General features: G+C 40.3%; 1 protein-coding gene across 6 annotated transcripts in view; it reads left to right on the top strand.

Moving 5' to 3' along the window:
- The window catches only part of LOC140716828 (uncharacterized), a 394,334-nt gene that overhangs the window by 177,811 nt on the left and 203,651 nt on the right, over positions 1 to 12,872 (top strand). For all 6 annotated transcript variants that reach the window (XR_012096375.1, XM_073029773.1, XM_073029775.1 and 3 more), the window contains exons 73-77: positions 760 to 880; positions 2,180 to 2,382; positions 2,740 to 2,973; positions 5,426 to 5,677; positions 7,042 to 7,176. Coding sequence is in view for 5 of the 6 variants with exons in the window: in XM_073029773.1 (XP_072885874.1) it covers positions 760 to 880; positions 2,180 to 2,382; positions 2,740 to 2,973; positions 5,426 to 5,677; positions 7,042 to 7,176 (945 nt within the window). In the remaining variant the exon portion in view is untranslated. The remainder of the gene's footprint in view (positions 1 to 759; positions 881 to 2,179; positions 2,383 to 2,739; positions 2,974 to 5,425; positions 5,678 to 7,041; positions 7,177 to 12,872) is intronic.

A 12,872-nucleotide genomic window follows, 5' to 3' on the forward strand; every position in this document is an offset into this window, starting at 1 on the left:
CCCTCAAGTGCTCCTCCCCCTTCCCTTTCTTCCATGGCCTTCTGTTATCCCCTATCAGATTCCCCCTTCTCCAGCCCTTTGTCTCTTTCACCAATCGACTTCCCAGCTCTTTACTTCACCCCTCTTACCCTCAACCCCCCCACCCCGGTTTCACCTCACCTTGTGTTTCTTCCTCTTCTTCCCCCACCTTCTCATTCTGACGTCTCCCCTTCTTTTCCAGTCCTGATGAAGGATCTCAGCCCGAAACATTGACTGTTTACTCTTTTCCATAGATGCTGCCTGGCCTGCTGAGATCCTCCAGCATTTTGTGTGTGTTGTAATATCACTATCTTTCTTTCCTTCCTTCCTTATCTATGTACATCTATCTCATCTCATTTATTTACTCCTTCTCTTTCAATTTCTGTTTTTGGTCTCTACTGATTTTCTATTTTTGCTTTGACTCTATTTGCTAAATCATTTTCTTGTGATTTTTTTTTTACTTTTCATTACTCTGTCCTTTCTCTCTCCTCTGCTTTTACTCCTTTATCTTATTTGTCTTCACAACTTTTGATATCTGCTGTCAGTGCATGTTGACCTCAGTCAGGTTTGTGGTAGCATCATTTGACATTATTTCCGCAGTTTATCCCAACCTTCTCCTATCCAAGCTTTCAACCTGACAAGCCAACAGTTCCTATCCCCCCAACAGATGCTCTTCGACTCACTGAGTTCCTTCAGCAGATTGTGTGTCTGCAGTTCACCTATTCATTCTATCTTTCACAGGGTTCATTTGTCCAATTGATCACCACTGTCCCTCTGGCAGTTCAAATCCCAAACCATGTCCTCCTGGGCAGTATCAGGATCAAAATGGACAAATACATTGCAAGCCATGCCCATTTGGAAAGTAAGTTTCCACAAAACGGAAATATTAGTTTAAACATCGTCTTGTTCCGGTTTTGGGAGAAATTGGTGTTCTGCTTTTCACAAAAGGATTTTCAGAAGCATGTTAACTAAAGAGAAAAGCTTTAGATGAGAAGATCCCAAGCATGGAGCCATAAGCAGGGGGTGATTATCCAAGGAATGGGCAGGTGTAAGATGGATAGTAATTTTTGAGATCAAGGAGGTATAGGGAGAGATCATGAAATGGATTAAATATTTTCATCCCTGTGTTTATTTTGAAAATGAATGAACCAATGTAGAATGTAGTGAACAGAATTTAAGTTCAGCTGTTTAAGGGAGACCAATGAACAGAGGAACAGCCAAGATACATTGGCATGGTAAAGCTTTGTGAAGGCAGTAGGCATCAGTAAAGGGATCAGAATTATACAGCTAAAGTAGATATAGGCAATAATGGGCCGAGTCGTTATGTATATTTAAGGCAGAGATTGATAAATTCTTGATTGGTCAGAACATGAAGGGTTACAGGGAGAAGTCAGGAGATTGGGGCTGAGAGGGAAATTGATCAGCCATGATGAAATGGTGGATCAGACTTGATGGGCCACATAGCCTAATTCTGCTCCAATGTCTTATGGCAACAATGCATGCTAAGAGACACATGCACAAAATGCTGGAGGAACTCAGCAAATCAGGTAGCATCTAGGAAAAGAGTACAGTCAACGTTTTGGGCCAAAGCCCTTTGGCAGGATGGGAAGATTTAAACTTCTTCAGGGTAGGCATCCCTGGAAGAGACTTCACAGTGTAGCAATCGAATTACAAACGAGAGAAAATCTGCAAATGCTGGAAAGAGAAGAATTAAACTTCTCCAGAGTAGGCCCGAAATGTCGACTGTACTCTTTTCCTCGATGATACCTGTGCCTCGATGATACCTGGCCTGCTGAGTTCCTCCAGCATTTAGTGTGTGTTGTTCAGATTTCCAGCATCTGCAGATTTTCTCTTGTTTATGCTAAGAGACAGATGGTCCATGGGAGCAATTTTATAAGTTTGACCATTGAATTAAGACTGATAAAACAACTAAGATAATGGGACTGGATCAAAGGTGAAGAGAATCTGTGGAGGACTGAGGAGGAGAAAGCTGTAACTGATGTATGGTTTAATGAGACAAAGGCAGCTCAGTTTAAAAAAAACAAATTGAGTCTGCTCAATGAAGCCATCTTTTTTGATGCTGTTTAACTTTTTCCATTGCATTGAAATGTTTATGTATGAAATTTGCAGGCGAGTAAAATGCTAGTTTATATTGCTCTAGGTACTGTGGTCCACTGCACCTGCCTGGACGACACATCGAAAATAAACCATTCTCAGTCCAACCTATTGACTGTCCAGCTGGCTATTACTGCATTCAAGGAATCCAGTATCCATGTCCACAGGGCTCTTACAGTAACCAGACGGCTCAAGTCAGTGCTGAGCAGTGTGAGGCATGTCCGAGAGGGAAATATTGTGCAGTAGAAGGTAAGAGTTTCGCTTCAGTAGTTAGGAATGAAGTAAATAATAATGATACTATCACCAAAGTCCACATCACCACTGGTGAGAAACATGTACCTTTTATACGTATGTTAGAATTTGATATTTCCTTGCTGAGACCTTGCACATTTCAACTCTTTGAGTTATAGAATAATACAGCATGGAAACTGGTCCTTTGTCCCAATTCATCCATGCCAACCAAGATGCCCATCTAAGCTCGCCCCATTTGCCTGCATTTGGCCCAAATCTCTCAAGTCTTTTCTATCCATGTACCTATCAAAATGTCTTCTGTCAAAAGTAGTTTTTTGCAGTGCTCATTTTTCAATTGTTTCAATTGTTTTTCAGGTCTGAGTCATTACTCCGGTCTTTGTGACCCAGGCTGTGTTTGCTTGCTGCGGGCCACCACCTCCTGCCCTTCAGATAACATCACTGGTTACCTGTGTCCACCTGGGCACTATTGCCCCCAAGGTTCTGGCTATGGAATAAGATGCCCAGCCGGAACATTTGGCCCGAGGGGTGGTCTGTCATCTGTTATGGAATGTGTTCTGTGTACACCAGGTTTCTACTGTGACATGGAAGGTATAGGAAAATAAAAGCTATAAAATAGATGTCTTATTGGCATGTGATAATAAATAATTAAAATAGTTTAGCACTTAAACCTCCATGTGTTGTTCGAATTTATGAAATTCAAAATGTTTTTGTATCAGCAACTAGAATTGCTTGAAATGCAGATCTCTGATATCTATAAGAGGAAATAAGCGAGTTTTGAGGATTTAAATCAATGAGGGAGAAAGAACACTTCAAGGTTGCTACAGGATGTTTAAGGTATAACAAGATGATAATGAAAAAAAATATATATAAAAATGAGTGTAGAATGATTGATGAAAGAACAAGTCTCACACCCTTCTGCTCATCAGGGACTCCAATTTACAACGAGTGGTCTGGAAAATCTCAGAGATCCTTGGATCCTTGGCACAGATCCGGCCGAGAAGTACAAAGAGCTTGTTTGCTACTCATATAATCAAGAAAGTCCACACTTCTTTTCTAATCTATGCATTCCAGTCAGCTACAATTCTGAAACTAATTATTCCTTAACAAGTTTTATGTTATCAACTGAACCAGACTCACTTGTCTCCAAGAAAATAACAAGTGATCTTGTCATTTCACATGCATTAATGTGCCTCATCTGCATGCTTCAAAGCCTCAAGAATCCTATGAATCAAGATCTTTTGCTTTACTTATCTTCCTGATTTAATGTACCTGCTCATTGTGGAGACTGTGGGCTTTTAACTCTTTCAGTACAATATCAGACAAGAATTCTATCATTGAGGTGGAGGAACATTCCCATCACTTGCTGACAGATATTTACCTAGATGCAATGCCAGTTATTTTAATTATTAAAAATCTGGACAAAAGGTACACTGATTTCTATATCCACAAGTTGTGAAGACATGATGTAACCAATTCATTGAGTAGGCGAGTTTCAGACACTGTACACAAATGTTTAAGACCCAACTCCAGCTTTTTGGAGCTTATTAACATTACACATTGTTCATTAAAACCATAACTCAATCATTCCTAAGATATTCATAATCAAATTTGTCTGTAGTCTTCAACAAAATCAGCAAGAATATCTTCTAGTGCATTTAACATAAGAATTGAAGCACAAGGTGTTTCAAAGGGATATTATCAAACAAATTAGACCTTAATAGGAGCAGAATTAGGCCATTGGCCCATTAAGTCTGTTCTGCCATTCAATCATGTTTTATTTAACCCTGTTCTGCCTTCTCATAATTCAAACAAGTGCCTCTCAATCTTTCACTTAAATATACCCAAATGAATTCTCCATCCTCTGTGGCAATGAATTGCAGAGTCTCTGCCCTTTGGCTGAAGAAATTCCTCCTCAACTCAGCTTTAAAGGGCCATTACCTTAATTTGAGGCTGTGGGGAATGATGGACATTGGTTTAGTCTTCTTAGTGTTTAATTGAGGAAATGTCTGTTCATCCAAAGCTGGATTTGGTGCAACTAGTTTGATAATTTCAGATAATGGAACAGCCCTGAAAGGGAACGCAGAAGTAAAAAGGAAATAATCACCAAACACCTGGAAGCCAATGTTGTATTCATGAAGAGCAGGAAAAGAAATAGAATGGGTAGATGGCTATATCCTTCATGAATGCCAGAAAGAAATGTGGCCACAGGAAAATAAACCATCACTGGTATCTCATTGACTCCAGCGAATACATTTTAATGGAACTAGCAAGGCCAGTTCTATTCAGTTATACTGTAGCAGAGAAACATTGGTGGAGGATGGTGTGGTCATCTGTGTCAAAGATTGCGCTGGAGATGGAGGGTCAGATTATCTTTGTCATGATCTCATGGCATGCCAATGACTTTGATACTGTGCCAAAAAACTGCAGTTTGACTGGAGAGGTTCAAGTACAGTGTTATAAACGCATGGATCTGGTAGGTGACAAAATGCTCAAATTTTTGCTGGAGCAGGCATTTATCAGGACTATGAAATCAAAATTGCATTTTTCGAACATGAAAATGAGGTTAGATTTGAAGGGGGCATGATTAAGAATATAACCAAACACTACAACCATGAGCAAATTAGTTGTAAACATATTTTTCTTTCCTAGCTCAGTTACTGGCGATAACATCGGTATTTTCTTTGTAAAGTATTTTCACAGACAAATAATATTATTCACAAGAAAATGTTTCTGGTTCCACTCTCAACTTATTTTAAACCTATATAAACTTCAATATTTATTATTCTACAATTGTACAGATTTAATGTTACAATTTTATGAAGTACTTGATTACCCACAGTAGGTCAGATTAAATACTACAGAGTTGTGTAAATGTATTATTCTCTACATCATGATATGCTGTAACCATATGCTTGGATCTGTACTCTGACCAAAGTCTCTATTAGCCAGGTAGGATCATGGAATTTGCCAGATAGTGTTTTACAATTATTTTGAGTGTTTCAAATGTTCAATTTCTCTACCTCTTATCTTTTTTTCCCAGGGCTTGCTTCTCCAACTGGACCTTGTTTCCCAGGGCATTACTGTGTGCTTGGTGCCAGAACAGGGAGTCCTTTTGGAGATCAAACAGGGGATAAGTGTCCACCAGGTTACTTCTGCCCTTCTGGGACTGACAGTCCTAAACCTTGTCCCCCAGGAACTTACCAACCTTTGTCAGGTGTGACCTCCAGAAATGAATGTCTGCCTTGTCCAGGTGGAAAATATTGTGAAAGTCAAGGACAAAGTAATGTTTCTGGTAAGGATTTGTTCCAATACTTTAAGAGTATATTAACTGTGTCTAACCACATCACATTCAAAGTTAATTTAATATGTGTTCTTCAATATGATGAAATGATATTTATTCAGTCAAATAGAATGTCATTCAAAATTTAACAAATAATATAGCAAAGCATGCTGAGCAGCAAATGAAATCAAAGTCAAGTTTATTGTCATATGCACTAAGAAATGAGAAACTTTCTTGCAACAGATAAGCAGCATTCTCAAGAAAAACAACCAAGTTTTACAGGAAAGAACACAATTACAGCAAAAAGGACAAAGTACCGCAAAATGATCAAAGTAGTCATGGTGTTGCCATGATTAGAGTAATGCAGATTGGTTCAAGAATCAAATGATTGAGGAGTATTAGCTGACCTTGAACTTGGTGGTGTTGAACTTCTGGAGCTTTTCCATGATGGTAACCATGAGAAGAAGGCTTTGCCTGGATGGCAGGATCTTTGATGATAGGGCGGTATGACCCAGACTCAGATCACAGTGATCTTCCGTCCATTATCTCTTTGAGTTCACCAATATAGTTTGGAAACTGCAGCCATTCTCATATTTATCAGACTAAGGTAAGATTGGGAAGTGTGGGTTCAAGAGAAAAGTCGGAGAAAATGTATTTCCACAGAATCAGTTCTGCTTCTCTAGTACCCAGCTTTACATCCAAGCTTTTCTTCTGCCAGAAAGCCAAACCTGTTTTCAACACAGTTGTATGGTTGAATGAAGATTGTGAAGTCACTATTTAAGTAGTAATATCACTAAACATGAATTCACAGCAATTTGGCACATTACCTCTAGAGCCACTTCAAAAGGAAAGATAACCTTTTGTGTTGTTGGTTTAATATGATTAAAGACAGTATGAGGGAAATATATTAAGAATTATGAGAATAAATTGTTCCAGTTTTTAGGAAGATGATTCAGCCTTCAGCACACCTTGTATTCTCCCTTTAGATTGGAATTAGCATGTGACTGATTCAATCTTGCAAAACCATAAGGAACAGTCTATTTTAAGTTGTTACCAATAAGGCTGCAATAAAAATGATGTCAGAACAATTTTAAAATAATAAAGTATTTTATCTATCTCTATTTAACTCCATTATATTGCTTTTATATATCTCTGTGTATCAAATCAGTCAGCAGGACTGACCAGAATATATCAAATAGAAGGTGTAACTGCAGAATACAAAGTGTTCATTTCCAGAATGATTTAATAAACTGGAAGGAAATTAAAAGATGAACAGTTTTTTAAGTCAATCCTATATTTGTCATTTTTAACAATGGAGCAATAAATTTATAATTCCAAGTTCGCAATTGAAAGAAATCTCCTCCCTTTTCTTTCAGGAGACTGTTCAGCTGGATTTTACTGCGTCTCTAGTTCGAGAAGTGCCTTCCCTTTGGATGGCAGCATGGGTGCTCCGTGCCCTGTGGGGCATTATTGCCCAGCTGCTTCGAGCCAGCCTTGGGCATGTAGAAATGGCAAGTAAATCTTTCAAGCATGCATTCATAACAAGTGAATCTGTTTGTGAAAGGAGTTTGGATGTAGAGTCTTGCCCCGAAGCGTTGACTGGTTATTCATTTCCATGGATAGTGCCTTACCTGTGAGTTCCTCCAGCATTTTGTGTGTGTTGCTCTGGATTTCCAGCAACTGCAGAATCTTTTGTGTTTATAATTGTTTAACAAAATAACTTACAAATCTCAATGGATAGAAAACAGAATTCAATTTTTCGAGATGCAAAACAGTGAAGCAGTTTGGGCTTAAATTGCACATTTGGTCCTACAACTGAATTCACAAGGTTTTTGGCATCCTGGGCAGCTAGCTGAAACTACACAATTAGCTGAGGGGTTAATGCTGAGTGATAGACACTTTTGAGAGCTTCGAACAACTCTGAGCAAGATCCACTCCAATCATAATTCTTCAGTTTCTGCTACTACCATTGCAGTTAAATTAAAAAATAGTCCTTCTGGCTCTGGCATCTACCATCCTGAGGTGCTTTGAGAGGCTGGTCATGGCATGCATTAACTTCAGCCTCACAGACAATGTGACCCATTGCAATTCACCTACTGCCGAAAAAAGTCTATGTCGGACACAATCTACCTGGCCCTACACTCAACTCTGGAGTACTTGGACAATCAAGACACCAATATTAGACGATTGCTTATTGACTAACAGTCAATACTATAATTATGCAATATTATAATTCCAATCAAAGTCATCTTCAAACTCCTACACCTGGGAATCAACATCTCCCTTTGCAACTAGATAATTGACTTCCTGTCTGACAGACAGCAATCAGTAAGAACAGGCAACAACACCTCAGCCATGATTATCCTTAGCACTGGTGCCTGCAAGGCAGTGTCCCTATTGCCTTATTCTACTCCCTATGCACTCACAGTTGAGTGGCCAGATTCTGCTGTAACCTCATCTACAAGTATGCAGATAATATGTGAGCTGTATCTCAAATGATGATGTACTAGACTACAGAAAGGAGATAGAGGACCTAGAGCCATGATGCCATGACAATAACCTTTCCCACAATAACTGCAAAACCAAAGAGCTGGTCATCGACTTCTGGAAGGCAGCAGCACGCATGGTCCTGTTTACATCAATGGTGCCGAGGTCGGCAAGGTTGAGAACTTCAAGTTCCAAGGAGTGTATGTTACCAATAGCCTGTCCTGTTCCAATCATGTTAATGCTATGGCCAAGAAAGCTCAGGAGGTTAAAGAAATTTGGCATGCCCCCTTTGGCCCTCACCAATTTCTATCAATGCACCACAGAAAGCATCCTATCTGGATGCATCACAGCTTGGTTGGCAACAGCTCTACATGAGACTGAAGAAACTGTAAAGCATTCTGGACACCACACATCATGGAAATGGTCTCCTCTCTATAGACTCTGTTGACATTTCTTATTGCATTAGTAAAGTAGCCAGCAACAGTAAGGTTCCACACGGTAGGCTTATTCAGAAAGTCAGAAGGCATGGGATCCAGGGAAGTTTGGCCAGGTGGATTCAGAATTGGCTTGCCTGCAGAAAGCAGAGGGTCATGGTGGAGGGAGTACATTCGGATTGGAGGGTTGTGACTAGTGGTGTCCCACAAGGATTGATTCTGAGACCTCTACTTCTCGTGATTTTTATTAACGACCTGGATGTGGGGGTAGAAGAGTGGGTTGGCAAGTTTGCAGATGACACAAAGGTTGGTGGTGTTGTAGATAGTGTAGAGGATTGTCGAAGATTGCAGAGAGACATTGATAGGATGCAGAAGGTGGATGAGAAGTGGCAGATGGAGTTCAACCCAGAGAAGTGTGAGGTGGTACACTTTGGAAGGACAAACTCCAAGGCAAAGTACAAAGTAAATGGCAGGATACTTGGTAGTGTGGAGGAGCAGAGGGATCTGGGGGTACATGTCCACAGATCCCTGAAAGTTGCCTCACAGGTAGATAGGGTAATTAAGAAAGTTTATGGAGTGTTAGCTTTCATAAGTCGAGGGATAGAGTTTTAGAGTCGTGGGGTAATGATGCAGCTCTATAAAGCTCTGGTTAGGCCACACTTGGAGTACTGTGTCCAGTTCTGGTTGCCTCGCTATAGGAAGGATGTGGAAGCATTGGAAAGGGTACAGAGGAGATTTACCAGGATGCTGCCTGGTTTAGAGAGTATGCATTATGATCAGAGATTAAGGGAGCTAGGGCTTTACTCTCTGGAGAGAAGGAGGATGAGAGGAGACATGATAGAGGTATACAAGATATTAAGAGGAATAGAGAGTGGACAGCCAGTGCCTCTTCCCCAGGGCACCACTGCTCAATACAAGAGGACATGGCTTTAAGGTAAGGGGAGGGAAGTTCAAGGGGGATATTAGAGGAAGGGTTTTTACTCAGATAGTGGTTGGTGTGTGGAATGCACTGCCTGAGTCAGTGATGGAGGCAGATACTCTAGTGAAATTTAAGAGACTACTAGACAGGTATATGGAGAAATTTAAGGTGGGGGTGGGTTATATGGGAGGCAGGGTTTAAGGGTCAGCACAACATTGTGGGCCAAAGGGTCTGTACTGTGCTATACTATTCTATGTTCTATAATCAAAGGCCCCAACTACTCCAGACATCCTCTCTTCTCTCTCCAGAAGTTACAGAAGCCTATCAAACAGTTCCGTAATATGATAAGATGGACTGTTGATCTCACAATCTACCTCATTATGACCTTGCACCGCATTATCTACCCACACTGCACTTTATAGCTGTTACTCTGCACTCTGTTATAGTTTTATCTTGTACTTCCTCAAAGCACTGTTGTACTGAATTACTCGGTATGAACAGAATGCAAGCATTTCACTGTACCTCAATACATATGAAAATAATCAACTAATTTTACCAATTTAAAAGCTTGCCAAATTAATTTAATACTTTTCAGTTGTCATAAGGTCTTTCTTCTGCAGGAACACTACCCCAGTTAATGTATAGTTATCAGCCTCTCCCTTACTTTTCCTCTCACTGTAGTCCACCCTAGTCTGCCCTTTGGGAAGTGAGTGAAGCACCAAATGAGTCAATGATGTCAGTGAACCAACTTCCATTGAACCTCCACCTTGTGTGAGCGTTAGCCAAGCAGAGCCATGGATGGTAGGACCCAGAATTTCTTGGATCAGGAAATTACAATGAGCACTGAAATTTGAGTGGCAAAATATTATTGCCTAGAATTTGCAGATCTTTGCTTAGTCCATGGTTTTAAATCTATCAAGTTTCAGGGAATTCCAGTGCAGGCAAGAAATTTTTATTGACTTGTTAAAAATTAATAAGTAAATCAAGGGATTCACGATTCCACGTGGGAGTTATATATAGACCCCCAAACAGTAGGAAGGATGTGACCTACAAATTACAACAGGAGATATAAGATGCATGCCAAAAGGGCAATATTACAATGGTCATGGGGGATTTCAGCATGCATGTAGATTGGGAAAATCTGGTTGGTGCTGGATTCCAGGAGAGGTAATTTCTAGAATCCCTATGAGATGGCTTTCTAGAGCAGCTGGTGGTTGAGCCCACTTGGGGATCAGATGTTCTGGATTGGGTGTTTTGCAATGAACTGGAATCGATTAGAGGGCTGAAGGTAAAAGAACCCTTAGGTGAAAGTGATCATAATATGATTGAATTCACCCTGAAAATTGAAAAGGAGAAGCTAAAGTCGGATGTATCAGTATTACAGTGGAGTAAAGGGAATTACAGAGGCATGAGAGAGGAGTTGACCAGAATTGATTGGAAAAGAACACTGGCAGTGATGACGGTAGAGTAGCAATTGCTGGAATTCTTGGAAGCATTTCGAAAGGCACAGGATATATACATCCCAAAAAGGAAGAAGTATTCTAAAGCCAAAATGACACAACTGAGGCTAGCATATAACAGAGCAAAATAGTGGGAAGTTAGAGGAATGGGAAGCTTTTAAAAACTAACAGAAAACAACTAAAAACCAATTAAGAAGGTAAATATAAAATGCAAAAGTTAAGCTAGCCAATAATATTAAAGAGGATACCAAAAGTTTCCTCAGATACATGAAGTGTAACAGAGAGGCGAGAGTAGATATCGGAGCTCTGGAAAACAATGCTGGAGAGGTAGTAATGGGGGACAAGGAAATGGTAGTTGAACTAAATAAGTATTTTGCATCAGTCTTCGCAGTGGAAGACACTAGCAGTATGGTGAAAGTTCAGGTGTCAGGGGTCATGATATGTGTGAAGTTACCATTACTTGGGAGAAGGCTCTTGGGAAACTGAAAGGTCTGAAGGTAGATATGTAACCTGGACCAGATGGTGTACACCCAGTGTTCTGAAAGAGGTGGCTGAAGAGATTGAATGATCTTTCCAGAATGATCTTTCTGGAATGGTTCTGGAAGACTGGAAATTTGCAAAGGTCACTCCACTCTTCAAGAAGGGAGAAGGGCAGAAGAAAGGAGATTATAGGCCAGTTAGTCTGACCTCACTGTTTGGGAAGATGTTGAAGTGGATTATTAAGGATGAGGTCTCAGGGTACTTGGAGGCACTTGATAAAATGGGCCGTAATCAGCATGGTTTCGTCAAGGGAAAGTCTTGCCTGACAAACCTGGTGGAATTCTTTGAAGAAATAACAAGCAGGATAGATAAAGGAGAATCAGTTGATGTTGTGTACTTGGATTTTCAGAAGGCCTTTGACAAGATGCCACACATGAGGCTGCTTAACAAGTTACAAGCCATGGTATTTCAAGGAAGATTCTAGCATGGATAAAGCAGTGGTTGATTGGCAAGAGGCAAGCAGTGGGAGCAAAGGGAGTCTTTCCTGGTTGGCTGCCGGTGACTAATGGTGTTCCACAGGTGTCTGTGTTGGGACTGTTTCTTTTTACGTTATATGTCAATGATTTGGATGATGGAATTGATGCTTTTGTTGTAAAGATTGCAGACAATATGAAAATAGGTGGGAGGGGGCAGGTAGTTTTGAGGAAGCAGAGAGGCTACAGAAAGACTTAGACAGATTAGAAGAATGGACAAAGATGTGGCAAATGGAATGCAGTGTCAGGAAGTGTATGGTCATGCACTTTTTAAAGAAATGAAAGTGTTGACTATTTGTTAATGGAGAGAAAGTACAAAACTCTGAGGCGCAAAGGGACTTGGGAGTATTTATGCAGAATTCACTAAGATTAATTTACAGGTTGAATCTATGGTGAGGAAGGCAAATGCAATGTTAGCATTCATTTTAAGAGGACTAGAATATAAAAGTTAGAATGTAATGCTGTAATGTTGAGGCTTTATAAAGCACTGGTGAGGCCTCACTTGGAGTATTGTGAGCAGTTTTGGACACTTTATCTTCGAAAGGTTGTGCTGAAACTAGAGAAGGTGAAAAGGAGGTTCATGAAAATGATTCCAGGATTGAACAGCTTGTCATATGAAGAGCATTTGATAGCTTTGGGCCTGTATTCACTGGTACTCAGAAGGAGGGGTGACCTCATTGAATGGTGAAAGGCCTTGATGGAGAGGATGTTTTCTATGGTGGGAGAGTCTAAGACCAGAGGACACAGTCTCAGAATATAGGAGTGTCATTTCAGAACAGTGATGAGGAGGATATTTTTTTTGCCAGAGTGGTGTATCTGTGGAATTCTTTGTCATGGACAGCTGTGGAGGCCAAGTCATTGAGTATATAGATTCTTGATTGGGCAGGGCATGAA

Source organism: Hemitrygon akajei, chromosome 26, assembly GCF_048418815.1.
Source record: "Hemitrygon akajei chromosome 26, sHemAka1.3, whole genome shotgun sequence".
NCBI lineage: Eukaryota > Metazoa > Chordata > Chondrichthyes > Myliobatiformes > Dasyatidae > Hemitrygon > Hemitrygon akajei.